Here is a 26,214-nt window from a genome sequence, read left to right as displayed (position 1 = left end):
GAGAAGACAAGGCGATATATTAGTTAGACATCCCAAGTTTCCCCACACATAATTACAGTTGCTTGTCTCTCTCTCCTCGTGCACCTCTCCTCCCTTCCCTCTATTGACTTGTCTTGTTGTGCATCTCCTCTCGCTTTTGTCTTGCCACTGTCTCCTTCCTCACCCTCTATTGTATGGGGAAGCAGTTGCCGTAATGTCTTGTCTTGTCACCACACACACACACACACACACACACACACACAGGGAGAGCAACGTTTAAAGGTCTCTTCCATTCATTTCTCAAGATGAACTTTATTATTATCCTTTGCCTGCTTGAATGTGTAGTGACCTCTTTAATCTGTGGAAAGGAAAATAACACACACACACACACACACACACACACACACACACACTAGGGGAACGAAGTGAACAATTACTAATGTTTAGAAAAATGAGAAACGAATGGTAGTGGAGGAATGGGAGGAGGAGGAAGAGCAGAAGGGGAAGAAAAAAAAAAAGAAGAAGAGAAGGAAGAGTGCTAGCAGTGTTTTCTATTTTACGACTTTCTTGGCAGCTTTTACACCTTTACCGTATCAGAATTTACGTCAACTTTTATCGAGGCTTCAAATTACTCGGCTAATGTAAACAACTTGAGCCTCAGTGTCACGTAGGACTGACATACTTGGGCTGTCACCAGAACTAATAAAAAAATAAATAAATAAACACACGCACACACACCACACAGGTTCCCAAAGAGAGAGAGAGAGAGAGAGAGAGAGAGAGAGAGAGAGAGAGAGAGAGAGAGAGAGAGCACCTTCAAAATTTCTCTACATTGGTACAAAGAAAACGTTGTTGCCACCACTTGACTCCCTAACTCGCCTATTGCTCCCCGCTACCTGTTGTGTCCCGTCGCTTCCCCCCCCCCCCCCAGCCCTGGTCCTCATCCCAGTATCAGTTCACCTTCACCTAACCATTGTGCGTCTTCCTCATCAACTCCGTCACGCATCATACTTAGTGTTATCTACTTACTGACCCTTCCTTGTTCCCTGCCTGATGTCAGTGTAAGTTAGCAGTGTATTGGTATGACAGTATTGACATTGATTAGTGATTTTATGTTAGTATATCATTATGTTACCTTATGTTAGTATTAATACCTTTATTGGGTGCAGTATTAGTATCAATATTTTTTTTTATCAGATTTCATTTATTTATCTATTTTGTTTACATGTCGGGAAAAAAATATATGCGAAATAAAAGTTCACTTATCCAAGGAAATTTAATGAACATGCTTGCGCTTAACTTGACGCTCCCAAAGGTCAGACAGAGACAGAGACAGAGTTAAGAAAAAGGTTGTCCAGTTAGTTCCGGAATTAATAATAGTGCTTAAGTTCATCGTTCTGTTGCCATTTGTTTTATGTTCCTTCATTTTCATAACTGTACTTTATAACATTAAGTTTCTGCCTGCTTACAATAAAATGTCTATGCATATGAATGAAATTACCATTATTATTATTATTATTACCGTGATCTCTCATCTCTGTCCCGTCTTCTGCTCTGAGACACGCGAGACTTTGTGGTCGAGTGACGGAAGACAGGTGTGGGTAATTAGTAGTCTGCATTGCGTGTACCGGAGAGGAAAACACACATTCAGCATACAGCCTGAGGAGACAAACTTGCCGCCACAATGTACACACGTAGAGAGAGAGAGAGAGAGAGATGGGTAAAGAAAAGGAAAAAGGAAAGAAGTGTTCAAGATTAATGTAAGACATGAAACAATTATTTAATCAATGCTCACACGTTTTCTTTAAATCTTTATGAAGGTTATCATACACTTTACTCCACTTCTCTTTATTTACTCACTGCCACCTTTATCCTCTCACGGTATTATTCGCCCTAAAGACCCATAACCTAGTCTTTCAAGTACAAGCTAAGAAACACAATGTAATTTGCTGATAATCAAGAAAACCAGCAGGGAATTGGCAACTTTATGCCTTGTTAAGTAAGGCAACCAACCAGCATTCGAGAGGTGGTCTGGTGGCGGTCACGTGCCGGGCGGAGGAGGGGAGGAGGGGGAGACTGAGGGAGGTAATGAGAGGGAGGACTGGGGGAAGGGAGGATACCTATCACAACACACCACTTAGTGCTTCGAAAACATTCAAGGTCACTGGCGTCTCTTCCGTCGACCGCAAATTCTCTTGTCTTCAACATCTAGTGTTGGGTCGCGAGTGTGTGTTGCTTGGATCAGGAACAGAGGAGGTGATGAGGAAGGGAAAGACAGGAAGAAAAGTGAGATGTGTTTGTCGCCAGCACTGTCCCTGTCTTTTCTCTACCCAGTACCGCAGGAAACATTAGTACTGCGGCTACGTGACGTTTCCTTCCTCAACGGTTCAATATTTTGTGTCGTCCGTGTAGTGTTGTGTCGCGGAGTGTGTCCCTGTTCTGCTCTTGCGTGTGTGTTGCTTGGACCAGGAAGAAAGGCAGGAGATAGAGAGGGAGTGAGGTGATGAGGAAGGAAAAGAAAGAACTAATGTATCACCACCAATGTCCAGGCTCTGTTCTCTTCTTTCCACTCATTGTTCTCTTCAATCAAACAGATGACGACAGCGAGAACGGTAAGTGTTGGTAGTGATTTAATTTCTTTATTTTCTCTTATCTCCACGCTTATCATTGTGATTTTTTTTTTTTTATTGTATGTGTGTTGGTAAAATGCAAATTGTATGAGGTGGTTATCTCGGTGTGTTTGTGTGTGTGTGTGTGTGTGTGTGTGTGTGTGTGTTTCAAGACATTTTTGCTGCGTACGTTTAGCTGCGTACGTTTAGCCTGTAGTTGTGTGTCTGGCCTTTGAATGTGATGCGAAGCTCACAGTATTTAATTATGTGAAGTGTATTGCGACTCGGCCACAGGCAAGATAATCTGTTGAGGTCAGTGAGCAGCTAGTAATAGGGATTTAGAGACAATAAACTGTTATTAATATGAGCACTGTTGTTGCTTGTAGTTGTTGTTGAAATAATGGCACTGTTGCTGTTGGGCACACGTTGTTGTTGTTTGGTGCCCCCTGGGTCACGCAGACGACACCGGGCAAGCCATGACACGTGTGGAACTTCAGACTGTTGTTGTTGTTATTGTGTTTGTTGTTGTTGTTGTTGTTGTTGTTGTTGTTGTTGTTGTTGCTGTTGTCGTTTGGTGCCGGGGCACACGGTGTAGCTGTAATCATTGGACCTGTCAGACTTCCAGCTCAAATGCGGGATATGAAGTTAATAAATTCATTCGAATTAGAGACAAAATACAATATACGTACGTTTCCCAACAAGGACGGGGAGAGCAAGAGGAAATTTTCAACACTAAGAAAAATACAGTGGAGATCCAGAAAACACTCATGATGGGTATTTCAACACAAGAGTGGACGGAATAAAACAAATCACAAGCCCGTCTGTGGAACGACACAAGATTGGAGGAGAGAACCTGATTGATTTTGGCGTAAGGAAGAACCTCTAAATGGATTCTTCAGACACAGAGAACAGCACATGTTTTGCAAGACACAGATGGAAAAGCAACATGGGTCAGTTTAACCAGTAGTCTGTAATGGACCATTTTGTTGTATCAGAGAAGAGGATAGTAATCAATGTCAAGGTGTGTGTGTGTGTGTGTGTGTGTGTGTATCTCTAATTGTATTTATGCAGAATAACTTGAGCTTGCAGTTTCCCCTCTTTTAATATTGTTTCATCTCATTCTCTTTTTTTTTTTTTTTTCCGGCACATACGACTTTGTGTGTGTGTGTGTGTGTGTGTGTGTGTGTGTGTGTGTGTGTGTGTGTGTTGAGCCAGTGTATGCTTTGAAGAAATTATAATCCATGCAGAGATCAGGGCAGAGTTAACAAACTGAAACAAGATTAAGTCTGCTCTCCAGATTAGCACACGGGCGGAAGATCAACATGCGTGCACACACACACACACACACACACACACACACACACACACACAGTTAATGAAAAACAGGTAATAACGATAAATATAAACTTAACAGGGAAAAAAGTTCAAATCGTCGAGGTGCGTCAAATATAAATCACTGGCTATTTGAGAATCATTGAACTGAATTCGCTTCAACGCTTTCAATAGACGCCATGATTCTCTCTCCATCAGGGAATCAGAATCACTTGTTAACGCAATCAAACGCTTCAATCCTGTAATCAAGTATTTTTGTTCACTTTTTCCCTCATCATTTTTTATCCTGCCTGGGAAAAGTACAAGATCAGGGTGAGGGGAGGGTTGGCTGGCGGAACCTCCTCTTGTTTGTGTTGAAGTGATTAATCCTGTACATTGTGAAGAGAGAGAGAGAGAGAGAGAGAGAGAGAGAGAGAGAGAGAGAGAGAGAGAGAGAGAGAGAGAGAGAGAGAGATAATCATAACACAAGGGGAGCAGCAAGGAGCCAGCATTACGCCTCCCCTGTTCAATACAAATATAATGCGTCCACCTGACATCCCTCCTCATGAATACATCTTGCTTCCTCTGTTGCCTGCACAAACAACCCGAGTCTGTGCCAGTCAATTACCACCTTATTTGGGAACCAGTCTCTCTCTCTCTCTCTCTCTCTCTCTCTCTCTCTCTCTCTCTCTCTCTCTCTCTCTCTCTCTCTCTCTCTCTCTCTCTCTCTCTCTCTGTTTCTGGAACCGTTACTAAAAGAAATAAAATGTTGCCTTGACCTTAATATCGTGGGTTAGATTATTCGCATAGCTCAGTCTGACCTCAGTTGCTTTAATTTCATGTCATCATTACCGAGATAAGATTGATTATGCTAACGTGGACCTTAATGAATTATTGATGACACCAACACGCATCTGCTCTTCATAATATACGTGTTGTCTTTCCCCTCAGCAAACAGTCTTACTCTTTTTTCTTCCTGAGTATCTTATTTTCACACGCTTTGAACTCCTGTTAGTGCAGTTTTCAAAGTCCAAAAAGTTAAGGTCTCGTGGGTGTTTATCCCTCTTGCAGGCAAAGAATTGTACAACTATCGCTGGGGTAAGAAAATACACTTGAAATCCACACTAACGTCCACTAGAGCCTTTTAGAAGTCGTCGAGGTAAGGCACCGAATCGTTTGGAAGTGGTGTTGAGCAGAAAATCGAATTCCTGAACATGTTACTTCAAAGAAAACGTATGTGTACTACATATTGGATGACGGACTTAGTTAAAATAGTTTGTATACACTCACGATACCCCTACTTACGAGAGACTTGCACTTGATTTATAGGCTTAAAAATAGACATCTTTGCGACATTTAGACTCATGAAAGACGTATTTACTATTGACACACTGATGGCAGACTTAAGTAAAACCTACAGTGAGACATTGAAAGCCAGCAGTTAGGCCAGCAGTTAGAAGCCAGAAGGTCATAGCTCGTACATTAAATGCCAGCAGATGTTACAGACTCATGACGTACTTATTTATGATTGACTTACTAACGGCAGACTTAAATAAAACACATTGTGACATTAAAAAACGGCATTTAGAATCCAGAACATCGTTACTATTATTATCATCATTTTACCACTCCATAGTTTCATTACTACTGACACTAATATTTTTACCCTACCACAATTTGATTACTATTACTATTGCCGTTACTTTATACTACCACAATTCTATTACTACTGCTACTACTACTATTACAATTATTATACCCTACCACAATGATCTTACTACTATAATTTTACCCTACCACAATATCAGTACCTCTTAACATTTTCAAGCTGCACCATATGACCACGATGCAGCGGCGCCTTACCTTTTTAAATCACCCGCCTTGACTATCCCGCCTACCCACTGCGGTGCGTGATCAGACAGAGCTTCACAGGATAGGGAAGAAAAAGGTGTGGTAGAGACAGGCTGGTGTTTGTAGATGAGGTGGCTAAGAGGGTGAGGAAGTGGAGATGGGAGAGAGGCTTAGTGAGAGGCTGTGAGAGGACTTGCATAATGAAAGAGAGAGAGAGAGAGAGAGAGAGAGAGAGAGAGAGAGAGAGAGAGAGAGAGAGAGAGAGAGAGAGAGAGAGAGAGAGAGATGGTGTAATTAAAACTTCAGAAAATCAGCTTTGCATTCCCTCCTCATTTCACTTTCACGTCAGATCCGCTTGCTCTCTCTCTCTCTCTCTCTCTCTCTCTCTCTCTCTCTCTCTCTCTCTCTCTCTCTCTCTCATCCCCCCACCCCAAATTCCCTCCATAATCGCTCTCCCTCACCCTCCTACCACTATCCTTCTCCCCCCATCCACTTCTCCACCCCTCTATCTATCCCAATCCAAGAAAAGAGATAGACAGATAGATAGATAGATAGATAGATAGATAGATAGAGAGAGAGAGAGAGAGAGAGAGAGAGAGAGAGAGAGAGAGAGAGAGAGAGAGAGAGAATCATGAAATATCCACCCTTTTCCACCCTCCAAATATACAAATGAACCAACTTTTTAATACACTCTCTCTTTATTCCAATTTTTCCCTCCCCAACCCTTCATCTTTCCACTTAACCTAACCTGCACCTGCTCCGACATACCGTGACCTGCCGAGACCTGCCGTGACCTGCCGTGACCTGCCTTGCTACATAATCACGTCAGTTACGCTTCCCAGGAACTGAAAATCCAGCGTGTTATGTAATTTTCCTCCCTGTCGCCGCGTGTTTTCCTCATTGGGGAATCTTGCCTTCCATTGTGGGATTTGGCGAGGAATTTGGTCCCTTCGCTTCACTATTTACACCTGACGACTTAATGACGCTGAAGAGGAGGAGGATGAGGAGGAGCAGGAGGAGGAAGATGATGATGATGAGAGGTGAGGCAGCAGCAGCAGCAGCAGATGGAAAAAGGTGGAGAAGGAGGAGGAGGAATAGCTGTTGATGGAAAAAGAGGAGAAGGCAGTGGAGGAGGAGAGGAAGACATAGATAATGATGTGGGCCAAGATGAGGAGGAGGAGGAGGAGGAGGATGGCGAAGACGAAGACTACGATAAAAAAGAAAATAATGCCCCCGGTGTGAACGAGGAAGAGGAGAAGGATGAGAAGGATTAGGAGGAGGAACAAGAAGTAGGAGAGGAAGAGAAGGAGGAACAAGAAGAGGAGGAGGAGGAGGTGGAGAAGAAGTACGGCTAAACTAAATCGAAAAGAAAGATAAAAAGTTCAAAGGGTTTACGTTCCGTTTGTTAGTTGGCCTGAATGAGTAGTTACCGTTGTTTAGATAAGCTTGAAATAAGATCCTGTTATCTGTTGGCGTGAATAGATAGTTAATATGGTTTGGTAATAGTGAGGAGCACCCACAACGACATCTACTACTATATATTTTGAGCAGATAAGGTTAGGTTAGATTAGGTTAGGGTTAGGTCGGCTAAAGGTTAGGTTAATGTTTGCCCTCCAATTGGCGTTGTTTAGTTATAGTGGAGAATGTAATGGCGTGTAGTGCCTCTCGTTGGGGTCACTTGTCTGGCTCATCTCGTCGCTTCATTTCCCGTGTGTAATGAATTAGTCCATGAAGAGCGATGGTTATTAGCGACGTGGTGGTGGAAACTGTGAGAGAGGGAGGTGGAGCGACAGAATACCACCAGCATCACCATCACCACCACGAACATGAAGAAGAAGAAAAAGAAGAGAAAGAAGACAAAGAGCTGGAGGAGGGGAAAAGGAAATACAACAACAACAACAATAACAACAACAACAACAACAACAACAACAACAACAAGCAACAGCAACAGCAAAAGAAGAAAAGAGCTGCAGGAGGGGGAAAGGGAAATACAACAACAACAACAACAACAACAACAACAACAACAACAACAACAACAGCAACAGCAAGTTCACATATCAGTTTCACTTCTTTTTCTCCACATCAGTAATAATGGATTCGTTTTTACGTTGCGGAACTGGAAACGTGACCCGCCGTGAACATGAGAATTTCAAAAAAAAAGTAATCATTCTCTATCGTGTGTAAAAAATAATGATAATAGGTAGATAAATTAATAGATAAATAAAATAGTGAATAGATAAACGTGCATAAATTAACAAAAAATAATAGGTAAATTAACAATATAAAGTAAGCAAATTTTGTAGATAAATGTATAAATAAATAAAAAAAAACATTTACATCGAAAAAATAAACCATAAATCTCTCTCATTCTCTTCTCTCTTTATACATAGAACACGAATGACTGAGATATGGAGCAATTTATAACTCTATTTTACTTCTCTCCAACAAGATTTCCCTTTGGTTTCGTTGTTTGGGTGACGTTCAATCGTGTTAGCTTTTGGTGAGGCTCAGGAACACCGGGTGGGTCTGCTGGGGTTGTCTGGGTGACTTAAGAACTGAAGAGCGAGTTTGTAAGGTTGTTGGGTGAAGTTCAGATGTGTTGGGTGAGTTTAAGGGTTGTTAGAGTGACTTAACGAGAGAGTGAGTAAGTTTTTGGGTGGGTGTTTAATGAGGATGTTTATTGAGGAAGAGAAGGAAGAGGAGGAAGAGGAAAGAGATGACATGGTTAAATAAAATAAGATGGGTGATGTAGGTGATTTGAAATGAGGTACGAGAGAGAGAGAGAGAGAGAGAGAGAGAGAGAGAGAGAGAGAGAGAGAGAGAGAGAGAGAGAGAGAGAGAGAGAGAGAGAGAGAGAGCAATGACACTGGAAGAAGAAAGAGGCATTGCAAGGTGCTTCAGGAGGAAGAATGTGCCTTTAGGAGAAGAGAAATGTGGCGAGAGAGGAGAAAGGTGTCGAACGAGGAATCTTGAGGAGTGGGGAGAGAGTCTGTCCGGAGAGGCGGGGAAAAAAAAAAGAAAAGAGGAATCGTAAGGTCCTTCTCTTTAACCCCACGAAGACGTAGATACAAGGGAAGGGGGTGCAGTGTTCTCTTTACCGGTGAAATACTTAGCGAGGCTCTTCTTCCTACGTTTCGTTCGCGTGGTGGTGAACACGAAACCGGTGCCACCATGCGAGGTATCCTTTTGACTGTTGTGGTTTCTTCTTTAGCTTAACAAAACAAAGTAGTGGAAGTTTAAAGTATATGACCTGCATCTTGTGACACTTCTATAGCATTTCTTTTTATCTCCCCAGTATCGCGTCGGCTGGCTAATCTACGTGTCGTGGCTGAGAGGAATTCACGTTCATGTCACTGCAACACTTAGAGATGGCTCGGTTCACTGTTGGATGAGCCGCAAGTGACCCATTCGTTCTTACCCCTGGATTGTATTGCCTGTTATCGCCGCTGGTGATCTGTAGCCCGGCCAGACCATCGCAGGCAACACGAGCACAGATATACGTACTTTTTATCCTGATTTGAAGTTTGTGTGTTTTGTATTGTTGTGTTATTACTGTCGAGAGAGAGAGAGAGAGAGAGAGAGAGAGAGAGAGAGAGAGAGAGAGAGAGAGAGAGAGAGAGCGAGCTAGCAATTAGACTCACTCGGTATCTCGTTTGAGTTGATCACCAGCCCATACATAAGTAATAACCTCTCTCTCTCTCTCTCTCTCTCTCTCTCTCTCTCTCTCTCTCTCACATCTACAAAAACAATGAATGGAGAGTATTTACTTATCACGTTCGTTCTTTCCTTCTCTTTCGTCTTCCCTTCTTTTTTTGGAGCGTGAAAATGTTACCGTTTTTACGTTAATGGCACTTTTATTTCGTCATTTATTTGCCTTACGAACCGCTTCCTCTTTAGCTCATTTCCTCCTTTCCTTCTTTCCAGCCGCTCCCATTCCTGCTCTAACACACGCCATTTCTCTTCCCCTCTTTCCCTCTTCTTCTCTTCCATCTCATTTCCTATCATTCCTCTTAGTCACGTCTCATTTTATTTTTTTTCCCCTCTTCTTCCTCTTCATCCACTTGTTCTTCCTTGTTCTCTCCTCGTCACACCATCTTTATTCCTCCCCGTCCTACCCTCTTTCATCGCCACTGTAAAAGGTGTATGCGATTAAGAAACTTTAATTTTTTTTTTTTTGTGCGACTTAACAAAACCATGCTGCAGTGGTCCCAGGAGAACATCGCTGCCTCTGCTTTAAAACGTTTTGTATTTTCATAAGGAGATATTACACAAGTTTTTACAAGGACTGTCTTGAAAGGCTAACAAGATATTGGTCGAGTTCCCTCAAAGACCATTTTCAAAGGCCACAGATGTCGAAACTTTACCTGTTTGTCTCTGGTTATATGAGTGTATATGAACGTTACTGAAAAGACATTGGAAAATAAACCGAATGATGGAAGTGCGAAAATCTTCTACTCTTCCTCCTTCTCCTCGTCATTTTCTTCATCTTCCTACTTTTCGTCACTCTCTGAGTCCTTTTCTTCGTCTTCATACTCTTCGTCTTCCTACTCTTAATCTTCCTACTCTTCGTCTTTCTACTCTTTGTCCTTCTTTTCGTCTTCCTACCTCTTCGTCCTTCTGTTCTTCTTCCGACACTTCGTCTTTCGTCTTCGATATTGTTACTCCTATATCAGTTTGACTGTCAACGCTTTTAAGTTGGGTATCATTTAAAATATACTGTGCTTTCTCGTTTCTATACCCTATGTGAAGCACTTTACAATTATCCGCATTAAAACTCATTTGCCAGGTTTGCCTTCACTCTGACAACTTGTCTAGGTTTTTCTGCATTCCCATTACTTGTTCGTTGGGGACTACGGAATTCATTATTTTGGTGTCATTAGCAAACTTCGATATTATACTGGCAACACCCTCATCTATGTCGTTTATATAAAGAAGGAAGAGAACAGGTCCTAAGACTGATCCCTGTGCCATCCCGCTGGTTACGTTAGTCCACTTGGATGGTTTTCCATTTATTACTACTCTTTGTTTACGGTTGTTTAGCCAGTTTTCAACCCATCTCAACACGTCGCCTTGGATACCGTGTGATTTTAGTTGAATCAGTAAACGTTTGTGGGGGACTTTGTCGAAGGCGTTTTGAAAATCAAGATATATTATATCTACCGCTTTTCTCTCATCATACTGGTTCAGAATGTCAGAAGAAATCTAAGAGGTTCGTCAAACAAGAGCGTTTGTTGCGGAAGCCGTGCTGAGTATTTTTAAGTAAGTCGTTTACTTCTTAGTGATGAACGAGTTTGTCTCATGTTAGTGTTTGAAGCATTTTGAATACGACTGAGTTAAGCTGATTGGCCGGTAATTACATGGTAAAGATTTACTGTCTTTTTTGAAAATCGGAGTTACGTGAGTTACGTTAGCAGGCTTCCACTCATCAAGCACTGTACCGGACTGCAGGGATTTATCGAACAATACGATCAATGGTTTAACTAATTCGGATTTCGCTTTTAAGATGTGGGTTGAGATGGTGTCAGCCGCGGATGACGTTCCTACTTTAAGTTTATCGATGCATTTTGACAAGTCACTTTCTGTTATGCTGATGCTGCTTAGGACGTCGTTGTTATTAATTTGTGCTGCTGGCACCGTAGGGATGTCACTGAGGTCTTCTGCTGTAAATACTGAGGCAAAGAAAGTGTTTAGAATGTTACTGATTTGCTCCTCGTCGTTGGTGTAACCTCCATTTTCGTCAATTATGGGTCCAATAGTTGAAGTAATCACTGTTTTGCCTGATAAAGCTATAAAATTGTTATGTGTTCGTTTAACTCTGGTTCGCAACATGTAACTCGGTGAACCTTTTGGTGTGTTTGATTAACCTCTTTGCTTTACGTCTTAACTCAAGGAATCTACTGCGTTCCTCGTTATTACTGAAGGATTTTAATTTGTTATGGCCATCCCTCTTGGCGCGCAAGCATTCAGCTGTCTGAGTGTTCCACCACTTAGGCTTAACGTTTTGAGTGGGACGACGATTTTTCATAGGTACGCACTCTTACACTGCTCTTAAGTATCTATCCATGAAAAATTTCCATTGAGCATCAATATCTGCGGTGGTACGTGAGTGAGCCATGTCCCTTTGGTTAAGTACTGGTTTGAGTTAGCAGAAAATTTCCATTTCTGTAGTCAGCGACTTTTATTTGAGTCCTTAGGCAAGAAGTTCGTTCTTCTTTTAGTGTTCCTACTCTTCGTCCTTCTATTTTTCTTACGACTCTGTCTTTCAACTCTTTGTGTCCTCTCATTTACTATTGACGTTGTCTAAACCCTTCTTCTTCCTCCTGTCTCTTTCTTTTGTCTTGTCCTTCTTCTCTCGTCGCATTTGTTCATCATTCTCTTGTTTTTGAAATTCCTCCTTCTCTTCTTCATGTCCAGATTAATTGTTACTCTGCATCTTATCTTCCTCTTCTCTTTTCGGAGGATATCAATCTCTGCATTCATCTTTCTCCTCCTCTTCTCCTTGCATCCTTCCCTTCCTCCTCTTCACTTTGCATCATTCTCTTGCTCTTCTTCGAGGGATATCACTCTCTGCATCCTTCTTCTCCCCCCTCTTCTTCGGTGAATATCATTCTCTGCATCCTTTTCTTATTCCTCTTTTTCGGAGGATATCACTCTCTGCATCCATCTCTTTTTCCTCTTCATCTCTTTCTTCTCCCTGCGTCCTTCTCTTCCTCCTTTTCTTCACTCTGCACCCTTCTTCTTTCAGGGATATCACCCTATGCATCCTCCTCTCCCTGTTCTTCTGCACTCTGCATCCTTGTCTTCCTGTTCTTCACTCTGCATCCTTCTCTCTCTTTTCTTCGAGGGATATCACTATCTGTATCCTTCTCTTCCTCTTCTTCTTCACTCAGCATCCTTCCCTTCCTCCTCCTCTTCGAGGGATATCATTCTCTGCACCCTTCTCTTCCTCCTTCTTCTTCGAGGGATATCACTCTCTCCATCCTTCTTCTCCTCTTCTTCGGGAAATATCACTCTGCATCCTCCTCTTCCTCTTCTTCTCCAGTCTGCATCTTTCTCTTCCTTTTCTCCCTCACTCTTCATCTTTCTCTTCCTCCTCTTCTTCGAGGGATATCACTCTTCATTCTTCTCTTATCCTCGTCTTCGGGGAATATCACTCTCTGCATCCTTCTCTTCCTCCTCTTCTTTGAGGGATATCACTCTTCATTCTACTCTTCCTCCTCTCCTTCGAGGGATATCTCTCTCTCTGCATCCTTCTCTTCCTCGTTTTCTTCAAGGGATATCACTCTTCATCCTTCTATTCCTCCTCTCCTTCGAGGGATATCCCTCTCTCTCTCTGCATCCTTCTCTCTCCTCTCCTTCGAGGGATATCACTCTCTGCATCCTTCTCTCCCTCCTCTTCTTTGAGGGATATCACTCTTCATCCTTCTCTTCCTCCTCCCCTTCAAGAGATATCTCTCTCTCTCTTTCTCTCTCTCTGCATCCTTCTCTTCCTCGTTTCCTTCAAAGGATATCACTCTTCATCCTTCTCTTCCTCCTCTCCTTCGAGGGATATTTCTTTCTCTGCATCCTTCTCTCTCCTCTCCTTCGAGGGATATCACTCTCTGCATCCTTCTCTTCCTTCTCTTCTTCGAGGGATATCACTCTTCATCCTTCTCTTCCTCGTTTTCTTTGAGGGATATCACTCTCCATCTTTCTCTTCCTCCTCTCTTTCGAGGGATATCACTCTCTGCATCCTTTTCTTCCTCCTCTTTTCGGAGGAATACCACTCTCTGCATCCTTCTCTTCCTCCTCTTTTTCGGAGGATATCACTCTCTATCCTTCTGCTCCTCTTCCTCAAAAAGGTATCACTCTCTGCATCCCTCTCTTCCTCTTCTTTTTCGAGGAAAATCACTTTCTGCATCCTTCTCTTCCTCCTCTTTTTCGAGGAATATCATTCTCTGCATCCTTCTCTTCCTTCTCTTCTTCGGAGGATATCACTCTCTACATTCTCCTCTTTCTCCTCCTCTTCACTTTGCATTTATCTCTTCTCCTCCTCTTATGGGTAATTGTCACTTTCTACATTCTTTTCTTCCCTCTCATCTTCGAGGGATGTCTCTCTTTTCCTCCTCTTGTTCGGGAGACGTGTCACTCTCGGGGTTCTCTGCTTCTCATCCTGGTCTTTGGAGGACTCGTCGCTCTTGGCTCCTATTCGCCCTTCTTGCTCGCGTGTCTCTGCTCAGCCTCGCCTGCTCTTCTTACTGGCTCCAGCCCCTTCCTCCTCTCTGTTCCGCTTTCGTTTCTGTTTCCTCTTACGCCCATCCTCTTCCTCCTCTTCTATCTCGCAGTCTGTTGTCGCCCCCGCCTCAGCGTCTGACGCCTTCTCTGCCTCCTCTTCTAACTCGCCATTCACGCTCTGGGATTCTTCCTCCTCTTCGTATTCGGAGTCTTTCTCCTCTTCTTCGTATTCCACATCTTCTATTTCGGATTCTTCTTCCTACTCCTCGTCTTCAGACTCTTCTTTCTCCTTTTCGTCTTCGGAGTCGTCCTCCTGCTCTTTGTGTTCATAGTTTTCGTCATTGTCATCGTCTTCCGATTCTTCATTCCTTTTTTCTTCTTCCGAATCTTCTCTGTATCGTTTAATTTTTTTTCCACGTTGTGTAAACTCTTTTTCCTCCTCCTCCTCTCTCTTTCTTTTGTCGTGCCTTTCCTCGTGTGACCCTTCTTCATAATTTTTTTCGTCATCGGATTCTTCTCTATCTCCCCTCATTTTCTTTCCATATTGTGTAAATTCTTCTCCATCATCCGCGTTCTCTCTCTTTCTTTTGTCATGAGTCTCTTCGTGCCGCCCTTCTTCATCATTTTCTTCGTGTTCGGACTCTTCTCTGTCTCCTCTCATTTTCTTTGCACGTTGCTTAAATTCTTCATCCTCCTCCTGTGTCTTTCTCTTTCCATGCCTGTGTTGGTGCCGCTCTTCTTCATTAGTCTCTTCGCTTTCAGACTGTTCCTCCTCATGTTCCGCCTCTTCCTGTTCCTCCTCCTCGTCTTGCTCGGAGGAGGCGTCGCTCTCGCCCTCCATGTCTGACTCGGTCGTCGCCTCGGACTCGGGTTCGTATTCGGAGTCCTGCTCGTGGGAAGACTCTGGCTCAGACTCTTCCTCGGACGGAGTCTCCAGCTCGGACGATTCCTCGGACTCGTAGTCGCTGCAGGAAGCGGAGTCTTCATCCGTCTCCGTCTCGTAATCTGTGTCGTGTTCGTACGCCCCATGCTCACGTTTCTCTTCTTCGTCAGAACTCTCTTCCGTGCATTCGCTGTGCTCGCTGCTCTCTTCCTCATGAACGTCGTCTTGTAAATCTTCTTCGTCGTCCTCATCAGAAGTGTAGACTCTTGCTTGCCGTCGCCGCCTCTTGTGATACCTCTTGCGCCTCTCCTCTTCCTGCTTCCTTCTCCTCTTGTCGTTCCCTCGCTCTGTGTGATGGCTGTGTTCTTCCTCCTTCTCTTGTGCTCCCTCTCCCTGCAGCTGTCGTCCCTCTTCCTCTTATTCTCTCGCTGGCGGCACTCTCTGTCGTACGCGTTTTTCTTCTTTGGGTCGCAGAGCGTCTCCACGGCGGCCTGGATACGCTGGAACTTGACCGTCGCCTCCCGCACGCTGGCCGGGTTCTTGTCCGGGTGGTGGAGGAGGGCGAGCCGCCGGTACGCTTTCCTGATTTCCTCGGACGTGGCGCCGCGGCTCACGCCGAGGAGTGTGTAGTAATCGCAGTTGTTGTTGTTGTTGTCACTTGATGCCATTGCAGTTTATTCTGTCTGTGTTAGGCGGGTGTAAGTATACCCTTTCTCTATATTCTGCCTGTGTTTGGCGGGTGTAGGTATACCTTTTCTCAGTACCTGACATGGTTTGAGTGTTGAAACTGTCTTGGAGAGAGGTAGGAGTTAGGAGAGAGGGAGAGTGTTTCCAGCCAATCAGCATTCACCTTGCCATTGTGACTCCCACCAATCAGCTTTCTCTTTGCCATATTAACCTTCACCACAACCACCACCACCATTAGGTACTAGGTCCTGTTGGTACCAGGTACTGTTGGTACTATTTCCAATATTTTGTATCGAGTCTTTAATCGTGGTCACCTTAGGAATTCGGCTTTCGCTGCTCTGCCAAACATACCTGTGCCACTCACTTGTTATTTTCATGTTTTATTTAATAGCAAGTTTGAGAGTGTGTCTGTTTATGACGATGGGTGTGGAGTTGATATGTATGAATAAAAAAAAATAAATAAATAAAAAAAAAAATAAAATAAAAAAAAAATAACAATCGTCATATACTTACCTAGTATATGAATAAAAAAATATATATTCACCCTATAACTTAAGTTATACTTACCCTATCCAGTGTCATATTGTTTGATTGAGTGGGATAATAAAACTAATGAAAGGATAATACCTTATTTATACAAAAATCAAGATTAACATCATCGCCCGGCAGCTCCACTGACACTGACTCTTGGGCATCCACCACAAAATAAAAACAAGGAAGAACATTAATAAGTAGATTCATAAAACTTACCTGTTGTTGTCTTCTGGCTTGCACCTGAAAAGAGAACAAGAAATTAATAAATAAGAATACCTACAGACCAGGTAGACCTACCGCTAGTCATCGGAACTAAGGGATGAACCACATTAATAATAAATTTTACAGTCATGTCCCCCTGGCCAGCTCCACACAGGTGAACATATTCAGATGGCAATCTAACACAAAGCAAGGTGGTTTGCCTGCCATCTTTTGTTCTACTTTCTTTCATCTTTCTTATCTTTACTTGCATCTTCATTCCTCCATTTCACCTCTATTTCACCCATCATTCCCCCCCCCCCCCATAAGATGATCTGAGATTACCCTCGCCTTCAATTAAAGGTCTTGTATTGTCCTTTTCTTACATTAAGTATATATTCTTTTCGTCGTAAACAAGTCCTTTTTTCGCGGCTGTGGAGTATACGAGAACGCGTGGCTGGTGCGGGAGTGGAAGTTTCCATCATAGATGGTGACCAGAGGAAGTGACGTCACCTGCCTCCACTTCGGTGTTGGGCTGCCCTTGCCGGTCACTGTATAACCTCATTAATATCGGAAAGAAGCGTTGTTAAATGTGGTATATACACCAAGATCACTGCTATTATCCTCGAAGAAATTAAGCATTCATGATGTTTTTCATCCTTTTTAAAGAAATGGATGTATTCAGATTCATGTTAAAGCAATGATTACCTAAAAGAACCGGACAGAAGGATGAGTATTGTGACGTGGCAGAGCGATGGGCGGGAGACTCAGGACACAAATGCCTTGAGTCACCACACTCCGCAACAACTTACACTACAGCTTGTTAAGAAGCAGTCGAGATGAGACGCTGAAATTTTTGAGGATGTGGTAACAGATTCTGTGGTACTCGTGTGATGAGGGCGGCACGGCGCACGTAACACTGGCGAGACAAATTTTGGGGAACACTGCAAATCGGTAAGGCAGCTAAGGAAGTGTTTTTTTTTTTATTCATTTATTTATTTTCAAACAACTGTTAAGGGTGTCCTAAGCTCACCAAAGTAATACACCGCACCACACCTCGCCACCTGATCCACTTTCCCTCAGGACCACGGTACACGCACCAGTCCTGCCATTTCTCTGGAACGCGTCATCATCATCATCATCATTGTTATCAGCGTTATCATTATCATCACCGTTATCAGCGTTATCATTGTCATCATCATCATCATCACCCTAGAAGCCTGATAAGTGGAGCTCAGACGGTGTTATTCTGATATCATGCAAATCTGTTCTCCATCTTGGCAAAAACTCTCATCAATCTCTTTCTTTCAGGATCTCACCAGTTCATTTTCTCGTCACCTCTGACATATAATCAAAAGCATCTCCAAAAGAATGTTTTTTTTTGTGTAGCTATCGTACTACTAATTTCATCCCTATATTTCCACGGCCATCTTTACCTGTAAAGCTAAACTCTTCTCTCAAACTTTTGGTGACAATTCCACAATTAATGATTCAGGGCTTGTTCCTCCAATATCCTCATCCTTTCATCCTTTCCACTGGTAATCTCTGGCACTCTCTTCCTGTTTCTGTATTTCCTCTTGCCTACGACTTGTCTTTCAAAGACACTTAGAAAAATAAACTGACCCCCCTCCCGCCCTTCTCCCCCTCTCTCTCTCTCTCTCTCTCTCTCTCTCTCTCTCTCTCTCTCTCTCTCTCTCTCTCTCTCTCTCTCTCTCTCTCATCTATTCTGTTTCTTTTTGGAAACGATATTATGAGCGTTTATTAATATATTTACTTATTTTATCCATTATGTTGCCGGTGGCCGGTTTCCCTGATACGTGAGAAAGAAAATTAATACAATTTCTAGCCATACATCTTACACCAAGAACACGCTGTTGGTGAGGCTGTGAAGGAAACACTAGGTGAGGAGAAACACGACAAGCGAAATTGATAATACCCAAGATGACCAAATGTAACAACTTGTGCTTCGCTGTCTTCGTGCCATTAATGTAATTCATATCTTACCTTAATTAGTTTTTACACCTGGCAGGGTCTCATGGCTGGACGAACGAGAGAAGATGCGTGAAGTGATTAATGAGAATGTCCTTTCCTTATTGCTCGATTGGAAGTTTGACGAATTCTGATAACCGATATTAATTTTGGAGGCACCGTGTGTGATATTACGTCCTTGGAAGTGCTTTGGCTTAGAGGGCTGCTGGGGGAGGGTAGACGTGTGTGTGTGTGTGTGTGTGTGTGCATGCGCGTGCTTTATTGACTTTAAACCCTAAAATATACTCATAGATTCCTCCCCCTTACACACACACACACACACATAAGAGAGAGAGAGAGAGAGAGAGAGAGAGAGAGAGAGAGAGAGAGAGAGAGAGGAGAGAGAGAGAGAGAGAGAGAGAGAGAGAGAGAGAGATTAATTTTCACCATTATCATATATCACTTCTAACTACTCTCATTTCTCTCATCTCCTATCAATCAAGCTCTTCATCCCTCCTCTTCCTACTCCTATTCCTCTGCAATCATATTTCCCTCTCTGTATGCGAACACCCAAGTAAGGACCAACCAACAAAAAAAATCTACCGCTGTTTGTTTATCGTTGTTGTTCCTTTGTGTTACTCCTCTCTCTCCTTCCCCTCCTCTTACGTAAATTGTTCCTTTCTATGTGACCGGCTTTTATGCGTTTCACAGTACTCATAAAACACGCACGACTGCTTGACCGCATTCTTTATTCACGTGGGGAGAGGCGGAGCACGAGGGAGTGTGCAGAAAATATAATAGTCACCGCTATAGAGATAGAGCGAGGGAGAAAATGGGAAAAATAGGTGGGTATACGAGTGGATGGGGATACGAGAGAGAGAGAGAGAGAGAGAGAGAGAGAGAGAGAGAGAGAGAGAGAGAGAGAGAGAGAGAGAGAGAGAGAGAGAGAGGTGGTTGGTGGGGAGGGGTAGATAACATATTTTAGTATCCCTCTCTCTCTCTCTCTCGTTTTCTGTTTTATGTGAGAGAAAACAAGATGTTGATGTTTTATGGGGAAATTCCTGAAGGTTTTAAAGTTGATATTGGTACGAGATGGAAGGCCTCTTAAGGACGGCAAGGTCAAGGCATAGGAAGTACAGTACATAGTGAGGCAGAGTCCCCGTGTTCCAGTAAAGTGAGGTGAAGTAGTGGAGGTGCTGGTTACCCTCTGCCGCTGTCACTTCTAACTCGGCATGCACTAAGACTAGCATTAAGCAGCATTCTGTACACGTGAACTACCATAGGTGTTAATGATGTAGGCAGAACCGTTCCACAAAGCTGTATTTTAAGTATCTTGCAGTTTCTCCACCCTGCATAGTATTTCTTGTTTTCTTGGCAGCCGTGGGTGGAAGGAGCGGTGTCTGGGAAGGAGGCTTTGTTTGCTGTTTTTTTTTTTCTTTTTTCACTGTTAGATCATGAGGTCCCACTAACAGCCTCGTAAGTATTAGCAAGTCTGTTTCTGTTTGCTCTTCCTTTTTTTTTTTCCTTTTTTCTCTTCTTCCTCATCTTTTCCTCTGCTTTTCTTCCACTCATCCCTTTTAGTATTCTTGTTTTTTTCTTCCTCCTTTTTTCTTCATTTTTTTTCTACGCATTTTTTCTTTCCTTCTTATCTCGTCTCCTTGTAGCCTCCTCCTCCTCCTCCTCCTCCTCCTCCTCCTCCTCCTCCTCTACCTGCATCACATTCCCTTCAAAGCTTTCTCTTTTTGTAATTCCACCAAACTTTTCGTGGCTTCTTTTATCTCTTCTCCTTCCCTCTCCTCCTCCTCCTCCTCCTCCTCCTCCTCCTCCTTCTCCTCCTCCTCCTCCTCCTCCTCCTCCTCCTCCTCCTCCTCCTCCTCCTCCTCCTCCTCCCCCCCCTCCTCCTCCTCCTCCTCCTCCTCCTCCTCCTCCTCCTCCTCCTCCTCCTCCTCCTCCGATATCACATACTCTATGCATCGCCCCTGGAATGGAAAATTGGCGAGATGACACAAGGGAAAAGACGAGTTTTAAGATCCAATGATGAAGGAAAATGAAGTTTAAAAATTGCAACAGTGAAAGTAGATGTTGATGTGTAGTATTAGTAGTAGTAGTAGTAGTATTAGTAGTAGTAGTAGTAGTAATAATTGTTGTTGTTGCTTCTTTCATCATAATTAACCATTGTTTATTTCTCTAAGCGACGAAAATATTTGGATAGAAGATGCTGACTAACGGAAGTCCTTTTCTCCTCCTCCTCAGGCCAAAAGGAGGGTTGATAGAGGTCGGGACAGGAGGCCTATGGAAAAGGAGTACTGGGGTACGGGGACCCTCTGTGGGAAGGGAGGAGGAGGAGGAGGAGGAGGAGGAGGGCGGAAGCATCGGCTTTGGCGGTGGCGTTCCGATGTCATGTTCTGATCTTATCTCGTAATTTACAACCTTCGAAAATCCCAAGCGAATCTGAACCTTTTGCTGGGACACCTGGAGGCCTTGAATTCCTTGGCTGGGCGGTGACTCCCCACTGGGCCGCTATCAGCTCCTTCCGCAGCGCCGCTGGGGAAAAACAACCTTAATCCTCAGGGTTTAGAAGGGAGAGAGTCCCTGAGCGACCCTTGAGGAACCCCGCGGAGAGGAACAAATCCCGCGGGACCTTAAGTGCCGCGCTACGCGAAAACCGACCATGAAGACCGACCACAGAGGCGGTTTTCGCGTGAATTTTGAGTCGGGGTTAGCGAATGCCGACCATGGCGACGTGTTGTAAGGGCGAGAATCCGTCGCTCCGCCGCCTCCCGCTGAGCAGACACGCCCCTAATTGCCCGAGAACAATAGAGGAGCGACAGACCGTGAGATTGTAATTGACACGTTTGAGTACTGAGGGTGATGGATGGCCTGGGTACTTTGGGGAGGCGGGGAGAGAGAGGGAGAAGGGAGGAGGAGAGGCTAAGGCGCGGAGAGAGGGAGGTGAGGAGAGGGACGCGGTGTTTGAGAAGGGAGAGGGAGAATGGAGGCGGAGGAGGGATGCTGTGTTAGGGAAGAAAGAGGTGTTGGATGTGTGGGATTCTGTGGTGGGGAAGGAAAGCATTTAAGGCTTGGAGGGATTGGAATGCTGTGAAGGGGAAGTCTGGAATGTTGTGAAGAGGAAATGTACCGTGAAGTGGACACAAGACAAGGACCAGGAAGGATTTGAGGAAAGAAAGACAACGGTAGGGGAGAGTTGAGATATTGTTGGATGGAGAGAAGGAGGGAAAGGGAGAGGAATGGCATGGAAAAAGTAGGTGGATTGTGAAGTAAAGAATAAAAGGTAATGGAGGAGAGGGAACTGCAGGAAGGGAAAAGGATTGTTAAGTAAAGAAAAATAGGAAAAGAGGGAGGAAAGGGAAGGAACTGTGCTATGAAGAGAGGAAGAAACGTTGGGGATGGACAGGAGGAAAGAAATTTACATGCAGAGAAGGAAAGGAATGGAATGGAGCTCTAGAAATGGAAACGAACTGTCGAAAAATATGTGGAGAAATTGAAGGAGTGAAGAGAGAGGTGGAGGAAGTGTGGAGTGTTGTTGGAAGGAAAGAGAGAGAGGAAGCAGAGTCTGTTCGTACACAAGGAAACTTATAGAAATGTTTTATCGTTCCATGGTAGTTATCTGTAAATATAAAGATTGGGCGTGTTTGAATTTGTCTTTTATCTAGTGTTGATGTAATATTTGGTTTGCTTTGAGAGTATGAATTTCTCTCTCTCTCTCTCTCTCTCTCTCTCTCTCTCTCTCTCTCTCTCTCTCTCTCTCTCTCTCTCTCTCTCTCTCTCTCTCTCTCTCTCTCTCTCTCTCTCAAAGTGGTCGTAAGGTGTATGTATATTAACTTTCCGTCTCATTATAAGGTTTATTGAGATCAAATATTCTTCCACAATTCATTCCAGTTAGTTACTTTAGTTACCTTTACAAACATCTGTTTTCTGTGATCATAGAACAGAAAGAATCGCATTAAATGGGAAACAATAGAAAAAAATGTTGCTATATGTTTGCCTTGTTTTGGTTTTCATTAAGAGATGTTTAGTTAAAATGAACTTGTTGGAGCTTTCATTTTTACATAATTCTTTCACTTTTTCCTCCATGCTTCCTCTCTCTCCCTTTCCCTCGCCAACCTGTTTTCAATTAGCACCTTTCCCATTCACTCCTGTAACATTATTATTTAAAAATAATCGAAAAAAAAAAGAAAGAAAATGAATGAGAACAAGGATTGGCAAGAAGTGGGCGTGGTGCGCCGCGCCGCCTGCGTGTGTGCCGCGCACGACGTCCCCGTGCTGGCCGAGTGTCCTGCCCGCGGGGAGCAGATTGGGCACGGCGGGAACGCTTTCTGTCTGAAGGCTACTCTGGCCACCAGCGAGGGGGAGGTGGAGGTGGTGGTGAAGCAGCTACTGCCCTCGCGAGACCTCTCCCTCGCCCTGGGCCTCGGAGAGCTGGTCTCCGAAGCTGCCCTTCTCGCTAGGGTCTCGGGCGTGGCCGGGGTGCCGCGCCTGTACGGTATCGTGCTGGACCCTCCTGCCCTCGTCACCTCCTTCGACGGTCCCCAAACACTGTTCGAGGTGGTGACGCAGAGGCCGCGCCGCGCGTCTGATGAGGCCGTGGTGTGCGCCGTGCGCCAGGTGTGCTGTGCGGCGGCCTCCCTGCATGCACGGCGCATCGCCCACAATGACATCAAGAGCAACAACGTGGTGGTGCGGCAACACCCCGACGGCACCCTGACGCCCTGCCTCATTGACTTGGGGAACAGTGCCCCACTGGGTAGGGCCATCTTCCCGCCGGGACAGTTGCGCTGGGAGAACCACCGCTTCCTGGCGCCCGAGCTGGTGGCAGGGGCGCCGAGCTCTGCCGCCTCAGACGTGTTCTCGCTGGGACACATGATGGCGACCTTCGTCAAATTTTTAGGGCCTCACTCAGAGGCGGGACAGCTGCTGCGGCGGCTCGGGGCCCGCGCCACTGCCACGTGTCCTGACCAGCGGCCTCCCCTGCAGGAGCTCATAGGATGCCTGGAGGGCTGCCTGGGCCGGGCCTCACGGGACTGTAAGTCCTGCTGAGCGGACTACTCTTGTACAAACGTCCTATCAATACTTTTTGCTTTAATTCTCTTAATGATCACAATTTTTGTAATCATTAAGGTGGTCAAGGTAAAAAGCGACCATATTCCTCTTCCTTTTGTCTTTCCTTCCTCACATCTGCCTCCGTGGACCATGGCGAGCTGTTATTTTTTCTTCATTGCATTGTCATTTTTCTAATCATCGTTTATAGACATACATATTTTTAGTAAATTTTCACACGCACACTTGCTGGCGAACGCACGCACGCACGCACGCACGGCACACGCACGCACGGGCACACGCACGCACGCACGCACTCACGCACGCACACACACACACACACACACACACACACACACACACGCACACACACACACACACACACACACACACACACACACACACACACACACACACACACACACACACACACATAGAAACACACACACACACACACACACACACACACACACAGAAACACACACACACACACAGAAACACACACACACACACACACACACAGAAACACACACACACACACACACACACACACACACACACACACACACACACACACACACACACACACACACACACACATAAATGCAACATGAAGGGAACTTTTTCGCTTAAAAGATTCTTTGCGACAAACCTGCATAAAACAATGGCAGTTTTTGTAGCAAAGTATTCAAGAAGGAAGTGCTGCTTTGTCAGCTACTCATTGAAGGGCCTTGTATTCGTCAGCGAGCGCAGGATACTTAGATTCCTTTGTCCCGCCTTTCATGTTTTTATTATGCGCCAGAATGAGTCTTTTCAGGTGAGGCGAGGAAAGGACTCACCTGTGTTGTGTTAGGAACGTTTTGTGTGATCCTCATCGTCCTGAACCTACCCATTCTTCTTTCATATATATATATATATATATATATATATATATATATATATATATATATATATATATATATATATATATATATATATATATATATATATATATACTACGTATGACTCACTGCCTGAGTCTGTTAAGCATACAGTGCCATCCATGCCACTGACTGGTGATGTAAATGTTCTTGACGGTTTTGGCAATAGCCATTGAAGATGTAAAATGTTCTAAGACCCATAAATATAAAAAAAAATATCTTTAATGTTTCAGTTTAGCCACATATGTCAATAATGACAACAATTTGTGAATGGGACACAATGTTAAATTAGGTAACAAGCCTTGCTGGTGCTGTGATCGTTGTTGCCGCCATTCGGTGACGCCGTCGTCGGCGTCTTTCTTTTTTGTCGATGCTGCGATCGTCGTTTTTGTCACTCTCATCGTCGTCACTGCCGTCACTGACGTCCTTTTAGCCACTCTCCTTTACTCATTTCCTTTATTGTCGTCATCGTCGTCCTCCTCCTCCTCCTCCTCCTCCTCCTCCTCCTCCTCCTCCTCCTCCTCCTCCTCCTCCTCCTCCTCCTCCTCTTCTTCCTCTTCCTCTTCCTCCTCCTCTGTTTATTCTGCTAAGTAGTCACTTCTCTGATTATGATTAACATTTCATTAAGGGGAAGAAGAAATCTCGAAAAAAAAAAAAAATAATCAATTCCCTTCCAAATTCTATAACAGCTCCGACATCCTAATACGTAATATTCCATGTAGTTCCCACAATCCTCTTTAAGTCCCCCTCTTAAAAACGCTACCATTTTCTATGAGGGACGAGAGAAAACGGAGACCACAGCACCAGGTGGAGGCAACGTGGGTGGTGCAAGTCTCTGTGGCAGTAGCCGCTTCTCGCTCGCCGGGACGGTAGGCCAGTGTGCGGGGTGACGCCGCCCTATCACCCACGCTGGAATGAGTGACACTTGCACACCTTGACACCCGAACCATCGAGCCTTGCACTCTCTGAAGGGAGGGAGGAGTCGAGTTAACGCCACGCTGCTTGAAAACTCGAACTGTAAGGCCTTTGCCCCGTGTATGATGCCACTGTAAAACTATTAAGATACTGTTTATGATTTGTGTGTGTTTGTGAGTGAGCTTTTAGTGAGTTTTCACACACGTGGATGTATCAAAGAGGCTGGAGTAAAGACTGACTGGTAAAGGAAGACATTAATTCAGGTAAGAGTAACGTCCTCCACACAGTTTGTCTACTTCGGAAATTTTTAATTTGTTCCTTTTTCGTAGTTTTAGTAACGAGGTTTAGTAATATTTTTTTTTTCTTAAAGAACGTTGGTTGGAAGGTGGAGGAACAGATGATTAAGGTGTGTGTGTGTGTGTGTGTGTGTGTGTGTGTGTGTGTGTGTGTGTAACCATTAGTCTCACTCCATTACTTGAATCGGTTCCTCACCTTCCCTATACCCTTCCCCTCCTTTCCTCTTCCCTTCCTTCCCTCTTTCCCTCCCTTTCGTTCCCTCTTTCCTGTCCTCACCAATAGCCAATACCCTCCTCCTCCTCCTCCTCCTCCTCCTCCTCCTCCTCCTCGCCTTCAGGTGGTTCATGCTAATCTGGTAACAGTGGAAACACACAGGGCGAAAGAGAAGAAAAAAAAAAAATCCGATTTCAACTTTACAATAAAAGAAGAAAAGAAAAGAAAAAAAATGAATACAATAAATTGAAATATTGTTGTCAGTCTGTTTGTGTGTGTCAGGTGTGTGTGTGTTTGTGTGTGTGTGTGTGTGCGTGTGTGTATGGGTGGGGATGTTGACGGTTTTATTTTATTTCTTTTTTTGTCTATTTGTTTGTACGATTGGCTACTTAGTTGGTGCATGCGTGCGTGCGTGCGTGCGCGCGCGCATCACAACACTCAAAGCTCCCCTCGCATGACGTGTGTAGTAATATCGTGCGTGTGTCTGAAACCTGTTCTGTCCAGCATCGTGTGTGTGTGTGTGTGTGTGTGTGTGTGTGTGTGTGTGTGTGTGTGTGTGTGTATGAATGTAAACACG

At 44.2% G+C, this 26,214-nt stretch overlaps 2 protein-coding genes across 4 annotated transcripts in view; one reads left to right on the top strand and one right to left on the bottom strand.

The window, feature by feature from the left end:
- Positions 1-2,027: 2,027 nt before the first annotated feature.
- LOC135112095 (uncharacterized) overlaps positions 2,028-26,214 on the top strand; it is an 86,654-nt gene continuing 62,467 nt past the window's right edge. Inside the window, exons 1-2 of one of the 3 annotated variants that reach the window (XR_010274059.1) lie at positions 2,028-2,591; positions 9,046-9,338. The gene's annotated coding sequence lies outside the window, so the exon portion shown is untranslated. Of the gene's footprint in view, positions 2,592-9,045; positions 9,339-24,913; positions 25,391-26,214 lie in introns of those variants that run through there. The other 2 variants (XM_064026057.1, XM_064026056.1) reach the window with 2 other exon arrangements.
- On the bottom strand, positions 14,224-19,515 carry LOC135112440 (cilia- and flagella-associated protein 251-like). The gene is made up of 5 exons (XM_064026901.1): positions 19,439-19,515; positions 16,285-16,308; positions 15,556-15,634; positions 14,684-15,246; positions 14,224-14,356 (listed from the first exon to the last, which is right to left on the bottom strand). Exons 1-5 carry the CDS (start codon positions 19,513-19,515, stop codon positions 14,224-14,226), a joined length of 876 nt encoding a protein of 291 aa, XP_063882971.1.

The sequence above is a fragment of the Scylla paramamosain genome, chromosome 23 (genome assembly GCF_035594125.1).
Source record: "Scylla paramamosain isolate STU-SP2022 chromosome 23, ASM3559412v1, whole genome shotgun sequence".
Classification (NCBI taxonomy): Eukaryota; Metazoa; Arthropoda; class Malacostraca; order Decapoda; family Portunidae; genus Scylla; species Scylla paramamosain.
Note: the sequence above shows the minus strand (reverse complement) of the source record. Positions and strands in the feature narration are given on the sequence as shown.

Bases quoted from the DNA above. Each gene is read 5' to 3' on its own strand.
- LOC135112440 (XM_064026901.1), bottom strand. From the start codon at position 19,515: ATGGTAGTTCACGTGTACAGAATGCTGCTTAATGCTAGTCTTAGTGCA. The intron at 16,309-19,438 runs GTAACCAGCACC...TTCTCTTTTCAG, and splicing joins AGAAGTGACAGCGGCAGAGG to GTGCAAGCCAGAAGACAACA. The intron at 14,357-14,683 runs GCATGGAAAGAG...TAAACGATACAG, and splicing joins GAAGAGCGGCACCAACACAG to AGAAGATTCGGAAGAAGAAA.